Source organism: Pygocentrus nattereri, chromosome 3 (genome assembly GCF_015220715.1).
Source record: "Pygocentrus nattereri isolate fPygNat1 chromosome 3, fPygNat1.pri, whole genome shotgun sequence".
Lineage (NCBI taxonomy): Eukaryota > Metazoa > Chordata > Actinopteri > Characiformes > Serrasalmidae > Pygocentrus > Pygocentrus nattereri.
The window spans coordinates 36,858,660-36,879,474 of record NC_051213.1 but is presented as its reverse complement, the minus strand read 5'-3'; the positions used below and the strand labels follow the sequence as shown (position 1 = coordinate 36,879,474).

The following is a 20,815-nucleotide window of genomic DNA, read 5'->3' as shown; positions in this document are numbered from 1 at the left end:
TGGAAAAATATTGTCATTAAGTTGTTTTTTTCAGGTCCCACACAAAAACTAGCATGATATATTACTCTTCTGGTCACAGCTAATAAAGGTAACACAACACTGTACCTTTTCTCTGTTTGCTAAGCAAGACCACTGAAATTAATGTTTAAACATGGGCAGCCTATTGCAGCAACCTGGAAGCTACTTGTTCCGCCCCCTCAGCACCATCAGCCTTTATGGGGAAAGCCATATAGTGTCTCAAAGCAGTTTCAGAAGTTCACTGCCATAGACATACAACATACTGTTCATCCCTATTCTGATTCACGGTGAGTAAACAAGCAAGTTGTTTCACATCTGTGGATAGAGTTGAGTTGCAGACTGAGTCAGTGTCAAACAGTTGTTATATTTGATTTATTTTTCAGTTTTTCATGGCAATACCTCCAGATTGCGTCAGGTTCAAATGAGGTTAGGCAGTTTATACAGAACGTTGTTGTTATGTTGACATTTTAATGCTTTGTTGATATGCATAATTCTCGTGATATTTGTAGTGAGAGCATGTTAGAGATGAATGTCAGCTAAAAGTGAGATTTGGAATTATCAAATAAGAACAGGATTTTCCATACGACTGTTTGATGTTACACAAAAACCTGAACATGAAAAAAAATTCATGATGAACAGACCAGTAGAAATGCTCAAAAATTGCTTGGAAAAACATCTAGATATACCCACTACCTTTAAAGGTTAGGAACCTTTTTCCTTCTCCTGTACAGTTGCCATTTTGGAGATACCTTTTTTGTCATATTGTCACATACTTATCATATTAGTAATGTGGGTTATATTTTGCACAATCATAACTTTACAGATTTAAATATGATAAACTAGACACCAAAAGAAAAAAAAAATGACGATTTAATGTAACAATCAATATTTTGAGTACTTTGGGGTGTAGAATAATTTATTATATGACAAATTATATACTGTAATTCTCTGTTTTCAGTCATTTGTTAAGTTTTCTGCCTGAATTTCGTTATAACTTTTTAAAAATAAGGCATTTTGTCATAAGTTTTGTCATAACATTTCTCTAAATATTCCTTTTTAGTCATTTTATAATCATATACAGCTCGTTTTATCATTCTGGATTCATAGAACATTTCATTTTTTTTACAGCTTCTTACTAAATATTTGAAATTTGTAAAGTTGCACAGTATGAGCATATTATAATAACTATATATTTTTTTCTGCAATCAAATTTGTTTTGTTATTTGAAAACACTGGTTACATTTTTTATGCTCATTGTATGTTATATAAATTGGAAAATAGGAAACCAGCTCAAATACATCTAATAATTCTCATTATGAGATGGTAAGAATAATATTATTATTCAACCAGTTTGTAGACATTTTAAATGAAATTTTAGTTGTCAGTCATATTTTGCAGATGCGAGCGCTGTCTCTTCTCCTCATCTGTGTCTGGGTGCTGAGAGGCTCCACTTCAGTGAGTATCTAGGATGGTTAGACAATGACCTACTCTAAAGTACAGTCATATGCATAAGTTTAAATTGTATCTGACGCTGGAAGCTATATTCATTTGTAGCATTAATCCTGAATGATGTTACAGATGTCCATATTGAGTGTTGGATGTGGGATTGAGAAAGTTTGCTTCAGCCAACCTACCGACTGCAACCCTGCTGCTGACATGAGCTGCTACTTCATGTCGGTCATGTCATCGCCCAATACTTCAGCAATCACTATTGAGCTCCAGGGTCAGGCAAATGGTTACATCTCCTTTGGATTTTCAGATGACAAGATGATGGTATGGTCACAGGCTGTGCTTGTCATCTTCAAAGCTGATCCTTTTATTCTAGATGAGGATTAAGTGTTATCATATGTAGACTTAAAACCCAATTACCTAATTGTGTAAGTGTCATTTCAAGCCACATTTTTGTGTATTTGCTATATATTAATAATGGCTTCATATTACACATCCTACATTTTAATATTTGCTATATACTAGTAGTCAGAAGTGGGAAGTTACTAGTTCCATTTACTCAGTCTTATGGATCTAAGTAATTTTTTCTTCCTTTTTGCTCAGTCACATTTCAGTCCTTAACATTTAGTTCATTATTGCTTTTAAGTTCATTAGAATCTTGTGTTGACATGCTGCTTTGCTGTTGCTCACACATCTGCCTTTCAAACACTTTTTAGACCATAAGGGACCAAAAAATAGAAGAACAGTGCCCAACAAATCTCAGTTTATCTATTAAGAAGTTCTACTGCAGTTCTATAAGTTCCTTAGTACTCCTACTCAAGATGTTTATTTGGAAATTTATTTTTTCTTCTATTTCAATAATTATTTTACAGAAGTAACAACACATTTACTTGAGCATGGTCAAGGCTACTCTATTGTACAGCAAATTGTACTCTATTTGTATGCAAAAGTCTAAATACTCCTGATCAGACTGATTGATTTTCTAAGTAGAAATAACATCTTGTACAGAGGGTGCACTTAAATACGAAAATTGTCTGTAATTTCAGTCATTTTCAGTAATTGTGTATTAAAAGGTGCAGAAGTGTGTTCTTTGTAGAGCAGGGGTATTTAATTTAAATTCAATAAGGTCCAGTTAGAGAAAATATAATCAAGCAAAGGTCTGGAACGTCACGTCTAACTTAAAGTATGACTCAGTGCCACATACTGTATAGTGAAGTAGCTTAGTAGGTATATCAACATCTTATGCAGTCGACAATTGAATGTCAAATATCTGTGAGCAGTAACGTAAATAGAGATTTCCATGAATTCAAATAAATCAATTTCTCAGCAACTGGGCTCCAACATTCAATGTAATGTGTGTCACTAATAAAAGCAGAAAAAGAGCATAATGTTAACATGTTTAGATCTACATCTTTTCCTTTGTTTACAACTGTGCTACTGAGCTGTATTAGAATTACACTCAGCAGTAGGTAACACCGTAGCCTACAGCCAACAACAATGTGGCTAGGTGCTTAACCAAAGAGTCTAAGAAAGATGCACATACAGTGAGGGAAAGAAAACAGGAAGAGGGTGAGTACAACAAGTAAAAGAATATGTGAATAGACAATGCCAGGAGAAAATGTGAAAGAGTTTTACTCAGAGTTTTGCTCGGCGTCACCGACTTGCATGCATTTGTTAAGTAATATCAGTGAAAGAAAACCGATTAAAACTGACAACAGAGCAGTCTCATTTTTTTGCCTTCATGCAGTTCGACTTTGCCACACAACTATAGAAATGGTGCTATATATTGCTATACTTTAATGGCAATATCCAAGCAATGTCCAAGCAATGTCCAAGCAATGTCCAAGCATACTGTCGCTGTCAGGACACGAATTTATCTAGTTCTTTTCTTCTTTATTTTTTGACAAAGTCAGAATATGCCAGCTACTTTTTACATTTCATGATTAACTTGCATTGACTGTTAAGAATGTATTTTTCTTCTTGTTATCACTGAGTATATAATGACGAAATAATATTTAATCACAATTTCTCTTTGTCCTTTGATTACATATCTGCTTATCTGTTTGTGCACTTACATATCCATCCATCCATTTTCTAAGCCGCTTCTCCGTCAGGGTCATGGGGGGGTGCTGGAGCCTATCCCAGCAGTCTTCGGGCGGAAGGCAGGATACACCCTGGACAGGTCGCCAGTCCATCGCAGGGCAGACAGACAGTCACTCACACACTCACACCTAAACTTACGTATATGTTTTATTATTTATGGTTTTGAAGGGGAATGATGACATCTACATTTGTGGTACTGACAGCAATGGTACTGTCCAAGTTCAGCATGCCTTTTCCACTGGGAAAAGCAGACCAACAATACTCTCACTGGTATAGAACCCTTTTACTTATTCTATCCGCAGAACCACAAAAGTGTTCTATTAGCCTGAGCAGGCCTGACTTACCATGAGCACTGACTGGCAAATGCTTCTCCTGCCTTACAGGGTAATGTTTCAGATATTACAGCATCAATGATGCATGGAGTGATCAGCTGTTCTTTCATTTCACGAAACCCCATCAGCACTGTGAGGACCACTGGACAGGACAGCACCTATTTCCTCATGTTCGCCTACGGCTCCAGTATTGATGGTGGGTCAGAAAGCCTCGAAATAAGCAGAGAAGGTGATGTTAAGCCAATAGCATTAAAGCCATAATCACATATGAATTTCAGGAGCAGGCCTTATCAAATGAGATAAGGTTTCCAAAACACTGTTATGCAATGGCCAGAATGAAAGAACAACAAACTGTTCATATTTGCATTGGACATCAACAGTGGAGTAATGGCTTCTGAGTTGGCTGGCAAAGGAGAAGAGCAAATGTATTTGCAAACTATACTATAGTACTGTGCAGAAGTGAGAGAACACCTTTCATGTTTTCGTTTCCAGTCAAAATGGCCTTGAAGTTATTCATTTTTCAGGAGATATTTCTGAGGAGATTGGATATAAGATAATCCACTTGCACAATGGAGGACGTCCTAGAAAAATAAGGAAAAAAAATCATCATTAAAAAAATCATCATTAAAAGACAAAGAGAAATTCCTTACAACCATGAAAGACCTGGTAGACTACCAACACTGTCATCATCAAATAAACAGCATTTAAAGAGATTAGTGGAGAAAGTCAGGCTCCAATCTTTCTTCAGATCTGAAAAAATCCACAGGTGTTTCTGTTCATCCTTCCACTGTGAGAAGACAGCTCCACACTATGGGTTTGAAAGGATGTGTACCTGTCAAGAAGCTGTTGCTGAAAAAAGTAAATAGACAAAAAGTAAAGAACATTTGCACCAGAACACTAAAATGTGATTTCTTGGATTGTGAGAAGCAGAAAATGCAACCAACTTCTAAGACTGAACTTTGGAGGTGTGAAAAAGAGTGTAAACGAGTCTCGTACACTCTTATCACTCTTAGGGTTTTATATAATACCAAAAAAAAAGGGTTCTTTGGCTTGACAATAGTGGAACCCTTATTGGTGCTATATAGAACCCTCCAAAAAGGTTCTACATAGAACCATCTACAGTACATTCTCCATCAATCTGTAAAATGCTTTCATGATGCAAAGAACCTTTAAATCATGCAAAGGGTTCTTTGTATGTTCATGGATTAATTCAAAGAACCTTTGAAGAACCATCTTTTTTTAAGAGTGTAAAAAAGGGGAACACTTTATTTGGATGATCCACTGTAGATGCTATGTAGATGGTCAGTATATCCTCAAGTAACATTCAATTAAATATCTATTAAATGCATCTCAACTTGAAGTTGAGTGTGGAAGATTATATTAAATCTAACCCTAAATCCTAAACCTAACTCTAACCCTGACGTCAAGGCAGAACCTTAATCTACTCCTAAACCTTACCCTAATCATAATGTTGTTGATAGTCAACTGAGTATCACCAGAAAGATTGCTAATGATTTAAACACCTGTAGATCATCTACAGGCCATGGCTATTTACCCTGTAAATGAAATAAATAAATGTCTGTGCACAGCTCTATATTTGAAGGTGATCAATTACAAATCATAAATTCTGAGTAAATATGGCTTCACTTATTGTGGCTTTCATCTGAACCCAATGAATTACCAAGAACTATTGACCAATGTATGCTATTTTATTCTGACAGGTTTAATCCAGTATCATGGTGGTAATAAATTTGTCAGCAGTTCCAGAGTGGATATATTCAACCCACAGATCCTGGCAAGTGCTCCACGGCATCAGATCACTAAAGCCCATGGTTTGTACCACTGGTTTGTTCATTGTTTGGAATCCTGTAAATACTGTATTCTATTTCTCTTCTAATTATCACATTCGGGTCCAGGCTCACTTATGCTGATTGCATGGATGACCACTACTAGCATTGGCATGATCTCTGCACGTTATTTGAAGGCAGTCACCAAAGGAAGGGGCTGCTGTGGCAAAGACTTCTGGTTCTTGGTAAACTTTTTTTTTCTCAGTTACACTGATAAAACTGATAAAGATAAGAATGAGATTATTTCAAAGTCTTATTTTTCCATGCTGGATATTTGACACTGGCTAACTCTCCTCTGTCCTCAGGCACATGTTTCTTTAATGTCCCTTTCTGTTGTTATGACCGCTGCTTCATTCATCCTGGTGTTTGCACACAAGAGAAGGTGGAGTGGGGTAAGTATTCACCTGAAAAGTAACAAATTTCCCCTTATACTGAGTGTAGTTGATCAGCTGAGACATGTTTCATGTCTAAAGTTTGCTTCTTTAGTTGTTAACCTTTTTATAGCTAATGAGTGATGAAAGCATTGTGCAAACTACATGGCTAAATCAGCATATCTCAAACCATTTAAAGCCTCAAACAGGCTTGTATGACAGTATTTGATGTTACTTTACGTTACCATGCTTGCCTAAGCATATCATGGATATCATCAGCATTTTAAGCTGCACTATGTAAGTTTTGGGGACCTCTCTGGTGGAAATATGTAATTGCACTCAAAGTGCAGAATGTGGGTTGTGCTTTGAACCCCTTCCCCAAGGGCATGAACCTAATAATTTCATGTGTGTTGAAAGAGTAATCAAAGAGAGCTCAGTAAAAACTTAGCAAAGAACATGTCTTCTGATGATGTAAGTGAATGATCTACTGTTGTCATCACATCTTCATCATTATAAGGTTGATTTTGCACATGAGACCTAAACATTGAGCTGGTTCTTCTTCCTGTGCATATGCCATATGATGTGGTCCCAAAAATTGCCACGAAATCTGACCCGACACCTCTGACTTTTAAATTTTCAGGTTTTACAGGGTGACTCACAACATATAGGATTTTTTTCCCTCTTTACTCTAATGTTGTAATGCTGCTACCTTAATTCTTAACAAAACTCTAAAAACATGGAGCACATTTAAAGAATACTGATTGACCCATGGCCTGTTTCATTACAAAGAGAGCATAGTTAGTCTTTTTGTAAGATGCTCCATTCTAAAGAAACCTGCTTTTTACAGTGGTGGCAATGGGAACTAGGGGTCATGATGTTTATAATGGAAATATATCTTTTTAATGTTTTATTAACTATCTAAAACAAATACTTAACCTATACACGTCTATCATCTGCAATGTTGATAACTGATAATTGTGGTAAGTATGGGGACTGTTTTTCCTTACAACACCCTGCATGTATCTCATCATCATGAAAATGATTTACAGCCAACATCTTCTATCAAAACTATTATAAAACATCGTCTCAAAAAAGATGTTGCTTTTAGAGCTTTCTAACGTCTGGTTAATATCATCACCACTGTGAACAAGTCAGACTCTAGACTGAGGTGAAACAAAGCATTTCACTTCAAACAACTCTGTATGCCTCTGTTTACATTTTAATGATTTAATTTGGTAGAAATTTGAAAATTGGTGGAATTCCCCTTTAAAAGGATATGGGCACAGCAGCTAATTTAGTTTTTGAATGTTCGTTACAGTTTGGTGGATGGACTTATTCTGAGGAAAGTCTAATCTGACAGTTATGATGCACATTTTCCATGCTATAGTTCCTCTATTCCTGCCATACATAGGTTTGGCAAACTTCAGAAATGTAAGAAGTTTACATTAAAAGTCTCGCAGTTTTGTGTATGTTTTTTAACAACTACTGTATTTTATTAGTCCTGCTTAACTTATTTGTTCAGATATTTGTTTTTTTGGAACTCAGATAGCATAGTCATAGGCTGTAATGCTGGTAAAATATAATACTCAGTCCAGTCCTCTGCATACTTTTAGGGGGCTCACTCAGTATTAGGATGCATAGTCATGATCCTCAGCCTGATTCAGCCAATTGCAGCTGCATTCCGCTGTGCACCTCAACACAAAAGGTGAGAGTCTGTCTGTATCTTGCATGCTTCATTACAGTAGTGTTCCAGTCCAGATCATCTTCCTTTACCATCCGTACCTTCTTATCTCTTCATACTAACAGCTCCTCACAACAATCATGGATTTAATTAGTGTTTGCACTTTGCAAAGCACTTTTCTTCCAGATTTTTGTCCGCTAATTTGTCCCTTGAGATATTGAAATTTCAGTCTGATTGGGAATGGTGTGGGAATGGTTCAGCTTTTTAATCAAACATATGGTCTTGCAATCATTGTTACATGCCTTTTTTTCCATAGGATTGAATAGTGGTCAAAAACATGTGCACCCCACCTGCATACTATAGCAACACCCTAGCAACCACCTGGAATATCATAGTAATTTCCTAGTAACCTAGTAAATCCTAGCAACCACCCAGAGTACCATACCAACCACACAGCAACACCTTACCGTAGCAATCATCTAGCAATATCCTACCAACCACCATTAAAGCCATAGCAACCACCTAGCAACACCCTAGCAATCAACCAGCAACACCCAAGCAACCACCTGGCAAAATCCCAGTAAACACCTGGAAAAACATAAACACCTAGCAACACCCTGGCAACAGCTTGGAACACTACAGCAACACTCTAGCAATGGCCTAACATAGCAGCCATCTAGCACCATAGCAACTACCTTGGTTATCAAAGAAACCCTCTAGGAATATGCTAGGTTACCATAGCAACCACTTAACAATACTCTAGTAACCACCTGGCATACCACTGCATCACCCTATCAACCACCTGGAATGATCAATCACAGCAACCATCTAAAATACGATAGTAACCTTTCACCAACAACTTAGCAACCTAAGGATCACACTGCATCTTCTTCAGGCAATGCATTCTACTATTTTTTTTCTCATTCCTTTTAGATAACCTCTGACAGGCTTCTACCATCAGCCATTGGTTTTCACTAATTTGTTTTTCATTAAATTGTTTTTCATTAATTTGAAAGAGGGTCCAGGCATGTAACTGGCACACAAAGTCCCGCATTTCCCTGTCCACCCAAAAAAAAAGATAAAAATCTTAATTTTTTTATCTTGACTTCACACTATTTAAAAAAAATTTAATCAAAGTTAAATTTGTCCTCAGCTTAACAGACATCCATCTTCATAGCTTCATATTTCTCATTAAACACAAACATATCATGATGAAGTCACTACATGGTCAGGAAACAGTGCAGGTCTGTTCCTAAACCACTTCCACACACAAGAAATGTGATATCTGTACATTTGCATATTGAAAGCCGCTCAAAAACAAAAAAGAATTACAAAAAAGAAACATTCTGAGGACGTATCAGGAGGCATTTGGCTCCCAGATTCATTACTGTATATTCAGTATCCATTTCCTTATTCATTACTCTCATTATTCTCATTGCTTTTGTTGTTACTGTTTGATATTTGTCTTGACCAAAAAGGTCTCAAGGTTTCTTTCTCTTTCTCATTTTCCTTGTTATTGGCTTCCTCATGTAGGACTTGGACTCAGGTTTCTGTAAAGCTTCTTTGTGACAGCACCCATTGTAAAAAGCACTGTACAAATAAATGAGAATTAAAAGGAATCAAATTGAATTTCCAAGACAATGTCTGCTTCCTGATATTGAAGCAGCAGCCGGCTCCGGCTTCAGATCAGCTAAATACTGCTGTGTCATCAGGCAGCTGTTTTTATATAAAAAAGAAATTTGAGGATCATAAAAAAATGATTTTAAATGTGGAGCACTGGACATTCACTTTAATATGGACAAACTCATCACCCAGAAACTCACACTCTTGTCTTGCCTTGTTGTGTCTTGCAGGAGATTCATTTTCAATTGGCTGCATGCTCTCAATGCGGTGGTCATTAAGGTTCTTGCAGGTAGGAAAAAAGCATTGTTTACAGTAGAGTTCACCATCTTATCCACAAAGGGCCACTATGGCTGCAGGTTTCCATTCCAGTCAAGCAGAAGCACACCTGGTTCCACTTGAGCCAACTGATGAGTTATGAGAGATGTGCTCCTGTTTGGCTGGATTGAAAGCCGGCAGGATGAGATTGGAGACCCCCAGTTTACACTGATAACTAATATTAAGCTTCACTCAGATGCTGAATGCAGCTGCTTCATAAAGTACATGTTTTACATTTTACTGTCTGGCACAGTGGCAGCCTTATTCACTGGATTGTTGCGATTTGATGGGTCTCGGATCCATTGGCTTGCCAAGGTGATGGGAGGATTTGTCGGCTGGGAGGTGCTGTTTTACATCATTCAAGATGCTTACAAGTGGTGGAGGAGAAAAGGTAAAATCAGACACATTTCTTTGCAATTCTGCCAAAAAGTATTCATGGTTATCAACCAGTGTTTATTTCTAAACTGGACGTGTGTTTGTAGGTTATTAAAAGCTCAGATTTAATAGTAGATGTTGGAAAAGTGTTGCCTCTGCTACTTGCCTCCAAACTCACTTTGCTGATAAAATATCTGTTTTTTTATTTCTAGATGAAGACGAATCCGCTCTTGGACTGGTAAGTGCACTCACAGGCCACTTCATTAGAAACACTTAACTTGTACTTGGGCTCTATCAATACTGTAGTCCCACTATATGGGGGTGCAGACTGTAGCCGCCACCTTCTACTTAATTAATCATTGGTCAGTTTCTGACCACAGGACCACTGCTATCCAGAGATTATTTTGGTGGTGGATCATTCTCAACATGGCACTGACACTAACATAGGAGTGCTATGGGAGTGTATGTCATGCAGGAGTTTTAGAGAGCGTGGACCACCACAGAAATATCTAAGAGCAGCTCTGTGTTGAAACTGAGCACTGATGAAGGACTGCAGAATAGCTTTGGGCTAAAGTGGAGCTACAAGACAGGGGTTTCTAATAAAGTGGCCGGTAATTTTATGTATGCTTGGTTAAACATTTCTTTTCACATATAACGTCCCACCACATCCTGTGTAACTCAGTGCATGCTGAAGCTCATTTCCTTTACAGGTTCACACAGAAATTATTCTTGTGGTCCTGTTCTTCCTTGGGAACTTGGCATTCTTACTGGCACTCCTGATCGGAATTGGCACGGCATAGAGTTTAGAGTTTCTACGTTTGTACATACATTCAGGTTTATCAGATATTCAATTAGTAGTGTTCACTGCAACATGACGTGCTAAACACTCTGAACTCGCCATGCTGGTGTATGATGCAGTAACCTATTGCCTCCACTGGCTGGCATGATACAAGCTGATAGCTGTGCTGCTTTCGGATTAAAGTATAACACTAAATATGAATACTAAATAATAATGAATTGTTTATAAGTAGGCTAATTTAGTCAATGAGCGAGAATGTCTGAATGTTTGCTAAAAACATCTAGTGCTGAACATGTACCATCAAATTCATTTCATACATTTACCATGTTATTAAAGGGATTCTCTGTCCAAAATAAAAAAATAATCACAACTACATCTGTGGTGAACAAGCTTGATTGCATCATACAACAATTACAATGCCATAGTAGTCTCTAAAGTGATATTTTCTGGTTAAAAGATCAGGAAGACACTCTTCTGATGATGTATCTTGAAGGAGGAACTTTTTTTTGAACTTTTGAAACCTACAGCTACTTTGGGGTGGATTTTTGGGGGAAGGCCTTTTGAAACGGTTTTTCTTGTTAGTTTTCTGTTAGCTAAAATATGCAAAAAGAAACTTAGTGCTGAACTGTTAATGTCTTGTATCTTATTGCAGCCGTTTAACTGTGGTAACTGTCTTCATACTCTCTTCACTGAGGAGAGTATGAATTACTCCAAAGGTAGAATTTATGACTTTATGAATTTATGTAGTCCCACAGCGATTGCCAGTGACTGTATGTTCTCATGTTGAGAATTGCCTCTCAATAATGTTTTCTTAGCTGCTCCCGAGAGTCAAAATTATTGGGTGCAAAATTATAGTTAAATATCTGTTCATTCTTATACAATGCACTCGTTTCTCAACGCAGAATATCATTAAATATTTCAACACTGTTGTCTTATTTTTGACTGATGTTGAACACCAAACAGCTCTGGGAAGTTTTAAGTGATTTTTAAAGCAGAATAAATCTTTCTACTTTCTACTACCAGAATTAAAGGACATTAATCTATGAAATTACTCAAATTTGTATTTTATTTATTTCTTGATTTTTTTTTACAGTTTAGTCCCATTCACACCCCTTTTCATTGAAGACTCAATCTCTCATGGCACCCTCTAGTGATTTTTTCGTGCAATAGGAGAAATAGGAAGTGGCTCCCTAAACCTGGATCTGGTAGGATGCTGTACTTTGCACAATGTATACTGGCTATTGTAGTGAGAAACAAAACATTTTCCCTTGACATACGTGCATGTTTTTTTTTACTTGAATTAGATCAAACCAAGGTGTTCTGCCTTCTGGGATCATAAACACTAAGAAAAAAACAGCACATGCTGCAGAGGAATGCTCACTTGTTACGCTTTTAAGGGAGCACAGGTATAAATCTTGAAAGATTATGAGATGTTTGTTTTCATACTGCGCTGCAGCTGCTGCAGGCAAGACCAAAAAAAAAAAAAAAAAAAAAAAAAAAAACTAAAAACAGCATCTTTGCCAAAATGCTTTAGCTTCTTTTTGAAAACTTACATTTTAACTTCGCATTGCATACAAATTGTATTAAGGGTACAGGTGTTATCAAAACCCAGGGGTGCACGAAAGTCATCATTTCAATATATTAGAACTATAAAACAGCATCATGACTGTTTTCGTTTTTTTTCAAATGTCGTTCATTTTTGTCCGAAAATCCTACGAAGACCTCAATATGGGTAAAAAAGGACGACTTTTCTCTACTGTGCACTAAAAACTCCTGCCTGTGAAATGACCTAACATTTTTAAAATTACTTGTTTTAAGATAATGTTAAAAAGTCAAAATGTAAAATAATAATATAACATTATATAAAATAATAATAATTATGTTAAAAAAGTCAAAATAATTATCTTAAGACAAATGCCTCTGGATGTTTTTGAAGATGTTATTCTGGAGAAAATGTAAGGGTGTTATGTCCACTCTGAACTCTAGATGACAGCAGTATGCCATTTGGGGAGCGTTCACCTCAGCCCAGCCTGAAAGCTGTAAGCTGTAACTGCTCTTGGATAAAACTCAGCTTTACTGTGGTGGATAAGTCTGTGCAACTCTTCCTCCCAAACAGTTGTGTTTTAAAACGTGATATAATATAGCCGTGTCTGTTGGCGAGCACTGAAACTCACACTGTTAGTTCAGAAGTCTTTGTATTTGAGTTCAAATTAAGGTGATATGTAGTGATCCATTTCCAATAGAATAGCTCTTTTCGTGGACAACTTCCAGCAGGTAGTTTAACAGGTGTTCCAGCTTCCAAGCAACCAGTTTCAGTGAACATGAGAATAAATATATTTCAATTAAATAACCTTCCAAGTTAGTGTACAGTAGTACACTATAGTATATATTCTATAGAGGGCGACACAAAGATGAAAAGATAATAGAAGTTTGTTTATTTGTGCTCATAGAGCCGACATGTGAAATTGACCTTCCGGGTCAAAGTGCTGTGGAGATCAGCGTTTACCCTCATCTAACACTAAATTCAGTCCATGAAGGGGGAGGTTGAAGTGTGCAGGGGGCTTATGCACATTGCTCTGTCTGGCTGGCTGACTGTGGGCTCGTTTGTGAGATTGTATGCACCTGGCTTAAGCATTATGGTGTTTGATTTGAATTAAACCTTGTTTAATCAGTTTCATGAGCACGGAGCTGAAGTATCTGGCCAAATTACAAAGTAAGGATTAAAATACCTTCTCTTGTAAGTGTAATTAATTAAGAGGACAAGGATATCCATTACATTCATATCTTGAGCAAAGTCTAAACTTCCCTAATACTTGAGTATCAAATAACAAAGTACACACTGAAGTGTTTTCCACCCCTGAATGAAACACATGCAACTTCCACATGGCTTTAATATATATGTATATATATATTTAATATATATTTTAATATAAATGTATGCTGTGGACAATTTCATCGCCCCAAGCACAATGCCAACAGCAGGCATCTTATAAGAAAGTAGAAAAGGAATTCTACTTTAAATGTATGCATAACTGAGTTGTTGAGGCGTTAACAAATTCATTCAGAGTGATTTCAAGCAAATGATAAAATTGTGCATTGCTGAGGATTTTACCAAGTAAGATTTCTTTACAGTGGTGGTGATGGGAACCAGAGGTCACACATTTTGTTTGCAGTCTAAAACAACCAGTGAATCTACACGTGTATTCTGAGCGTTGTAATGTTGATATTGGTGAAATAGTGATAAAGTCCTAAGGCTCATCTGCACACAGTGCAAAAAAGATTCAAAGTTTCTTCCCTCAGAAAGACATTTTTTACTTGTTAACTTCTACGTGCATCATTTTTAAACAAGTGATCTCACCACTGAGGACCGACTATTCTTTAACAAAAGCCAGGGTGAAAGGACAGAATACTTCAGTAAATATTTCAAAATATTTCCAGCTAAAGCTTCACTTTAAACATTAATCCAGCTTATCAGCCCATTCATTATCGAGACAAAGTGAATGTGTTAAAGCAGGAGAAGCTCTAAAATGTGCAGGGCAGAGGGCCTCCAGGACCAGGGCTGAGAAACACTGCATTAGTGGCCTCTTCATGGGCCTTTCTGTGAAAACTGCTGTCTTAAGTGCGTGGAACAGTTCAGCGGAAAATCAAATTTACACAATTTCCCCAAATGTATTCGATCACTCAAGATCTGATTTGATCTGGTTCTGCTTTCACTTTGCACTGGAGCTACGAGGCTAATGTAGCCAACAAGAAATGGAAGCTTATACCTCACCAATTAGCATCATTCTAAATCATCACACGCTCACCTAAAACCATAAAGACTTGTTAGGTCATCTATAAACATGAAAACACTTTATAAACACTTTATAAATGAATTATTTTTAGCATTTCAAATCATGTTTGCCCAACATTAGAACCTTTTCAAAGAACTACTTAATCGCAGATACTGACAGTCACTTGTTGATCCATCAAGTGTTTATTTCAAACATCTGAGCATATTTTAATACAGTGGTCTCCAATAACCTGGAATAGACACTGTGGTGGTGTCATGGGAGTAAGATGACTTTCTTCTACAATTACAGACTGTAGTCCATCTGTTTTTCTGCATACTTTGTTACCCCCTTTTACCCTGTTCTTCAGTGGTCAGGACCCCCATGGACCCTCACAGAGCAGGTACTATTTGGGTGGTGGGTCACTCTCAGCACTGCAGTAACACTGACGTGGTGGCAGTGTGTTAGTGTGTGTTGCGCTGGTCTGAGTGGATCAGTCCACCAACCAAAAATATCCAGCCAACAGTGTCCTGTGGGCACAGTTCTGTGACCACAGATTAAGGACTAGAGGATGACCGACACAAACTGTGCAGCAGCAGATGAGCTATTGCCTCTGACTTTACGTCTGCAAAGGTAGGAGTGTCTAATAGAGTGGACAGTGAGTGGACACAGTGTTTAAAAACTCCAGAAGCACTGCTGTGTCTGATCCACTCCTACCAGAACAACACACACTAACACACCACCACCACATCATGTCACTGCAGTGCTAAGAATGATCCGGCACCCAAACAGTACCTGCTCCGTGAGGGTACATGGGGGTCCTGACCACTGAAGAACAGAGTAAAAGGGGGCTAACAAAGTATGCAGAGAAACAGATGGACTACAGTCTCTAATTGTAGAACTACAAAGTGCACCTATATAGTAAGTGGAGCTGATAAAATGGACAATGAGTGTAGAAACAAGGAGGTGGTCAGAATGTTATGCCTGATCAGTGTATTTCATACATGTAGTTATTACAGCTCTTTATATGTAGTTGTAAATGTTTTGGTCCGTCCACTAACAGTATATTTGGTAGAACTTAAACATCAGCCGTACTGCCCTCCAGCTGTGTTTTAACTTGATACAGCACAGATGAGTGCAGCATTGGGAGGTTACCAAGGAGACAAGAAGCAGACTGGTAGTGCAGTGCAGCTGCAGGGCCTGTGGGCTGAAATGTTACAGCTGTCTGTTCTCATCAGGACCTTCATTCCAAATGGGAGTAGACAGGGTCTCCATCTACACCATAATCTGTTTAGTACAACCCCAATTCCAGTGAAGTTGGGACGTTGTGTAAAACATAAATAAAAATAGAATACGATGATTTGCAAATCCTTTTCAACCTGTATTCAACTGAATACACGACAAAGACAATATATTTAATGTTCAAACGGATAAACTTTATTGTTTTTTGCAAATATTCACTCATTTTGAATTTGATGCCTGCACCACGTTCCTTCCTGGAGTGGTGGGCAGCCCTATCCACGGCGCCTGGGGAGCAGTTAGGGGTTATGTGCCTTGCTCAGGGGCACTTCAGTCATGTATTGTTGGTCAAGGGGATTGAACCTTCTGGTCACAAGGCTGGTGCCCTAACCTTCACAAGAGGCATATACCTTATCAAATACAGAACAAATTATTTTGATGAGTGAGTGCGAGCTCCATCTACAGGCCATGGACAACAGGCTGATATCAATTATGAATTTCTATTGGGTGACCTCGTTACCAAGGGAGTGTCTTGATTGACCCTTGATTTTTCACCACCAGGCCAAAGACGTGTGGTATGTGGTAATGTTCTAGCTAAGGAATGTAGTTACTTACTATTTGATTATTCATCTGTAATTTCATGTTGCCCCCGTGACCCTGACGGAGAAGCAGCTTAGAAAATGGATGGATGGATGGATGGAATTTCATGTTGCAGGTTGGCAAACAGGGGTCACAAAATTGTGGAAAAGGTGAAAAACTCCAATAGCCTATTTAGCACTTTTGTGGAGAATGGATTTATGATAAAATGGAATGACATTTTTAAAAGTTGCTGCAAATGTAGGACTAAAGAAAGCAGTGTCCGAATTGGCACGCAAAACATTTTTAATTGAGGAAAACCAGATGCTTCATTAGTTAACCATACAGGATTTGTCTTGATGCTCTCTCAGGAAGCTGTAAGTCATACAGAAGCATTAAAGCTCATACTCCAGTACTTGATAATGCAGTGATAGAATGATGTAGGCTTATATATCCAATAAACCTTCTTTTACCCCTCCCACCCCTTAACACTATTCTATACCCTTCATATTCGTGAAATATACTTCATCGCTCAACACTGAATACAGACACACATTCAAGCACACACATTATTATGGTAGACAATAACGCAGAAGCTTTAGAGTGGACATGCATTCCGAAAAGACTGGACTGTACCTTTACAACATAAAGACACATCAGAACATCAGACTGAGATAAACACATACACACAGATGACACAAACACAGGAGAGTATGGGTAAGAAGTGCAGCAGCAGGATGGGTACAAGTCAGTGCGATCATTAGCCTTATTTACACAGTGGCCATTCTGCTCATGTTGTGTTCAGGGTGGGAAACTGAACTGCTATGTTCAGACTGAACTTGAGCTTGAATGTTTTAAAAATGTACAGCACAGTGTAAAAGTCACAGGCCACCCCTCATTTATTTAATTTCCAGTCAAAATGGTCACTTTTTACTGCTGAAAAGGAGATGCACAAAAAAGAACATTTGTAAATCATTGTCAAGTTTAGCTTAGGGGGAGGGAAGTGGCATTGGAGTGGCACTGGATTGGCCACTCCAGAGTCCAACCCTCAAGGTCACTGAATGTGTATAGGATCATTCTGATTGTGAGAAGCAGAAAATGCAATGAATTTCTAAGACTGAACTTTGGAGGTGTGGAAAAATATCCCTACAGATTTCTTTGAAAAACTGAAAGTAAGTCTCCTGAATAGAATAGAAGCTGTAATAAAGGTGAATGATGGACACACTGAATACTGAAAAAATATGTATTAATTTGTTGATGTTTCTATTGTGATTTTCTGTTGGATATATGTTTGCTGTTCCTTTCCCTGACAATGAAAAATAAACAAGCTCAAAGGCCATTTAGAATGGCAATTAAATACGTCAAGGGTGGTCTCTGACTCTAGATGGTGGTCAAGCATAGTCCAATACTCTAGATAGTGCACATACATGCTGACTGACTAATTACTCTTTAATGGGTAACACAATAAGGAAAATGCCATGTGTGAATATGCTGGATGGTGGTCAGCGTGAGGGTCATTGTGGGAACTGGCGGAGCAGTTCAGTGGCCAGCTGAGTGATGTGTGCCCATGCCTCTTGCACGTGCCGCGACTCGGTGGTTCGAGCACACACTGCGAAGCGCAGCACAAATCTGCCTGAAAGCTGACATGGAACCAGGTGAATCCTACGAGCGCTGTTAATCCTCTTCAGCAGGGCTTCATTCAGGTCATTAGAACCCTGAGAGAACAAGAGAACGACTCCATTAGGATGCAGGACCTCCCTTGCTGGAGTACATTTAGAGACTGTAGCTCATAGTGATTCACTAGATCAGTTTCTGACCACTTAACTGATCTTAGCTGTATATATGTTGAGCGGTGGTCCACTCTCAGCCAAGCAGCGACAATGATGTATGCAACACTCACACTACTACACCACTACCATGTGAGTGTCACTGATGTATAGAAAATGACCCACCACCCAAAATATTATCTGTTCAGCAGTCCTGGGTCAGAAACTGACCAGTGATGAATAGAGTTAAGGATGGCTGACAAACAGGGCATGACAACAGAAAGTGTGGATCTAGCGGATCTGTGAGGTGGAGCTCATAAAGTGGGTGTTAGCCAATTAGATGAGATCTGGAATGTAGGAAGAGGGGATGTTGAGGGTTTCAGGATTGTTTAACTGCAACCGCTAAAAGATGGACCATGCAGATGGTACAGATCAATTAATACAAAGACAAAAAGACTCAAATATAGTTTTTATCCAACTGCAATAACAACCCTCAATGCTGCAAAAAAAATGGATCGATGCAACGACAGAAAGTATGCATGTCTGTAGATGTAAGTCCATTGTAGTGTGTGTTTAGGTAATGTGTGCTGCAATGCTGTTTTTTTTATTTTCTTTTTTAACCTAAATTATTTTAGAGATTCTTGGGTGATGCACTGACTGGAGAGCACTTTCAATTTCATTGCACTTGTGACAATGACAATAAAGACAAAAAAACTGAAAAATATTTTAATCATAGCAAAGACTCATATGTGCGATGGGGTGGAGTTTGTATTTTTATTTTGCTTTATTTACATGTTTGAAAACTCCAGTGGTCATGCACTGTTGAAGTTAACACTAAAGTGAAAGTTAAAAGTTAAAGTTAGAGGGAAGTGAAAAAACACAAGCTGGAGCTGCAGGCTAGTTCTGAGCCCCAACTTTAAAAAAGTTATGTTTCCAGCCATAATTATCCCCCAATCCATCCATTTTCTTCCAAGCATTGTAATAATCTGCCACTAACAAATTCTAACCCAGTTGTTGACTCAACATTAAATTCAATCTCCAGATGGACCAAACTCCCCCTATCTATGATCAGAAAAATTCATATACTTAAAATGTCTGTCTTACCTAATTTTTTATATCTTTTTCAGACAATTCCTCCCCAGCCACCACCTTCTCTTTTTAACCTTCTCCAAAAAAACCATTACACACTTCATAAGGAACAGTAAACGTCTTAGGCTGAGATATTCTACTTTACCTACCATATGATAGAGGAGGTCTGATGTTACCCAATTTTAAGTGGTATTACTGGACAGCTCAAATATGTGCCACAATGTTTTATTTCATGTCAGAGTCACCACCAGCATTGATGTTAATTGAATCACATGATATAAAGAATCTCCCATTAAGGCTGCATCTCTCCTCACCTGCAGGCACAAAAAAAAACCCTTTCTCAAAAATACAATATCTGTGTAGTATGAAATTTTCTGCTACCTTGGAGAGACATCACATTTTTCTTGCTTCAGTCCAATTTTTGGTAACAATCTGATCTAGGTTTCAGAATGTGGTCAAGGCAAGGCATAAGCAGTGTGTCTGACGACATTCCAGGCGCTCAGGCTCTTTATCCATTCAAGAAACGAATCTCTTGATATACCTCCACTATCTTCATTAGAAAAAATAACTCTAGACCATTTAGAAGGAAGAGGCCAGATTTCAGTTCTCTATAGTTTTATGGTGGGAAAATCAAAAGAGTCTTCTAACTGTAAACTTCGAGTCTGGAAGACCTAAAGGAGGAAATATCTGAGGAAGAATGGAGTCTGGCCTGTGTGAAGGCCCAGATGTAAACACTAAATACTAATTCAAAACTGCTTTAACACAAATGGCTAGGCAGATGGTACATTACACCATTCAGTAACCAAATAGTGTAAACAGACTAAAGGTACACTGTTCCACTGTATATGGGAATGCTCTGTAATACAGGATATCTGGAAAAGGGTAATCCGCATAGTGTCATTGATTATTGACAAGGATGTTCCTCTTAGGCCTAAACTGTGCATTTTTAAATATTCCGAGATTAACTTAAAATCCATAAAAAAGAATCCTCCTTGACTAACCTATGTCTCCTTGAAGGTAAATGTGTAATAGCTCAATCCTAGAAAAAAGAAAGAAGCCCCTGGTCTATCACAGTGGATAAAAAGAATGACCTCAAGTCTTGCATTGGAAAAAATAACATATTTTGTTACGGGTAAAATGAATGAATTCAGAGATATATGGGAGGTGTTCCAGAATTTTCTTGAAAAGGGGGAGCTTGCTGACTGATGATGGACAATTCAATGATGTGTACTTTGATATAGTGTAAATATAGCTAGCCTGCTTAGTGAAGAAGCCTAAAGAGGAGCACTACAAAAGAACTGGACATGACTGCAATGTAACGGATCAACATAAAGTGAACTGTGAACATTACGTACACCTTTTTTTTTTTTTCCTTTTTTTTTGTTTTATTTTGTCTTGATATGTGCTGTTAAGTTGTAAACTGTCCTTATGACCATTGCTCCAATTTCTTCCATCATCTTGA

General features: G+C 37.9%; 2 protein-coding genes across 7 annotated transcripts in view; one reads left to right on the top strand and one right to left on the bottom strand.

Annotated features, from left to right (window-relative positions):
- Window positions 1-231: 231 nt before the first annotated feature.
- Window positions 232-11,942, top strand: LOC108429152 (putative ferric-chelate reductase 1). The gene is made up of 13 exons (XM_037536839.1): window positions 232-305; window positions 1,417-1,473; window positions 1,597-1,791; window positions 3,739-3,840; window positions 3,954-4,098; window positions 5,624-5,734; window positions 5,819-5,934; window positions 6,055-6,141; window positions 7,734-7,825; window positions 9,655-9,713; window positions 9,993-10,130; window positions 10,327-10,352; window positions 10,825-11,942. The coding sequence occupies exons 2-13, from the start codon at window positions 1,417-1,419 to the stop codon at window positions 10,912-10,914; spliced, it is 1,218 nt and encodes a 405-aa protein (XP_037392736.1). The 5' UTR covers window positions 232-305; the 3' UTR covers window positions 10,915-11,942.
- A 4,838-nt stretch (window positions 11,943-16,780) lies between these two features.
- ddc (dopa decarboxylase) overlaps window positions 16,781-20,815 on the bottom strand; it is a 38,180-nt gene continuing 34,145 nt past the window's right edge. For 5 of the 6 annotated variants that reach the window (XM_017700821.2, XM_037537314.1, XM_017700823.2 and 2 more), the window contains one exon: window positions 18,013-18,213. In XM_017700821.2, coding sequence (XP_017556310.1) covers window positions 18,013-18,213 — 201 coding nt within the window. Of the gene's footprint in view, window positions 18,214-20,815 lie in introns of all 6 variants that reach the window. The other variant, XM_037537315.1, reaches the window with a different exon arrangement.

Coding starts and splice junctions, on each gene's coding strand:
- LOC108429152 (XM_037536839.1), top strand. CDS start 1,417: ATGCGAGCGCTGTCTCTTCTCCTCATCTGTGTCTGGGTGCTGAGAGGC. Junction 1,792..3,738: donor TTTCAGATGACAAGATGATG/GTATGGTCACAG, acceptor ATGGTTTTGAAG/GGGAATGATGACATCTACAT. Junction 5,935..6,054: donor GCAAAGACTTCTGGTTCTTG/GTAAACTTTTTT, acceptor CTCTGTCCTCAG/GCACATGTTTCTTTAATGTC.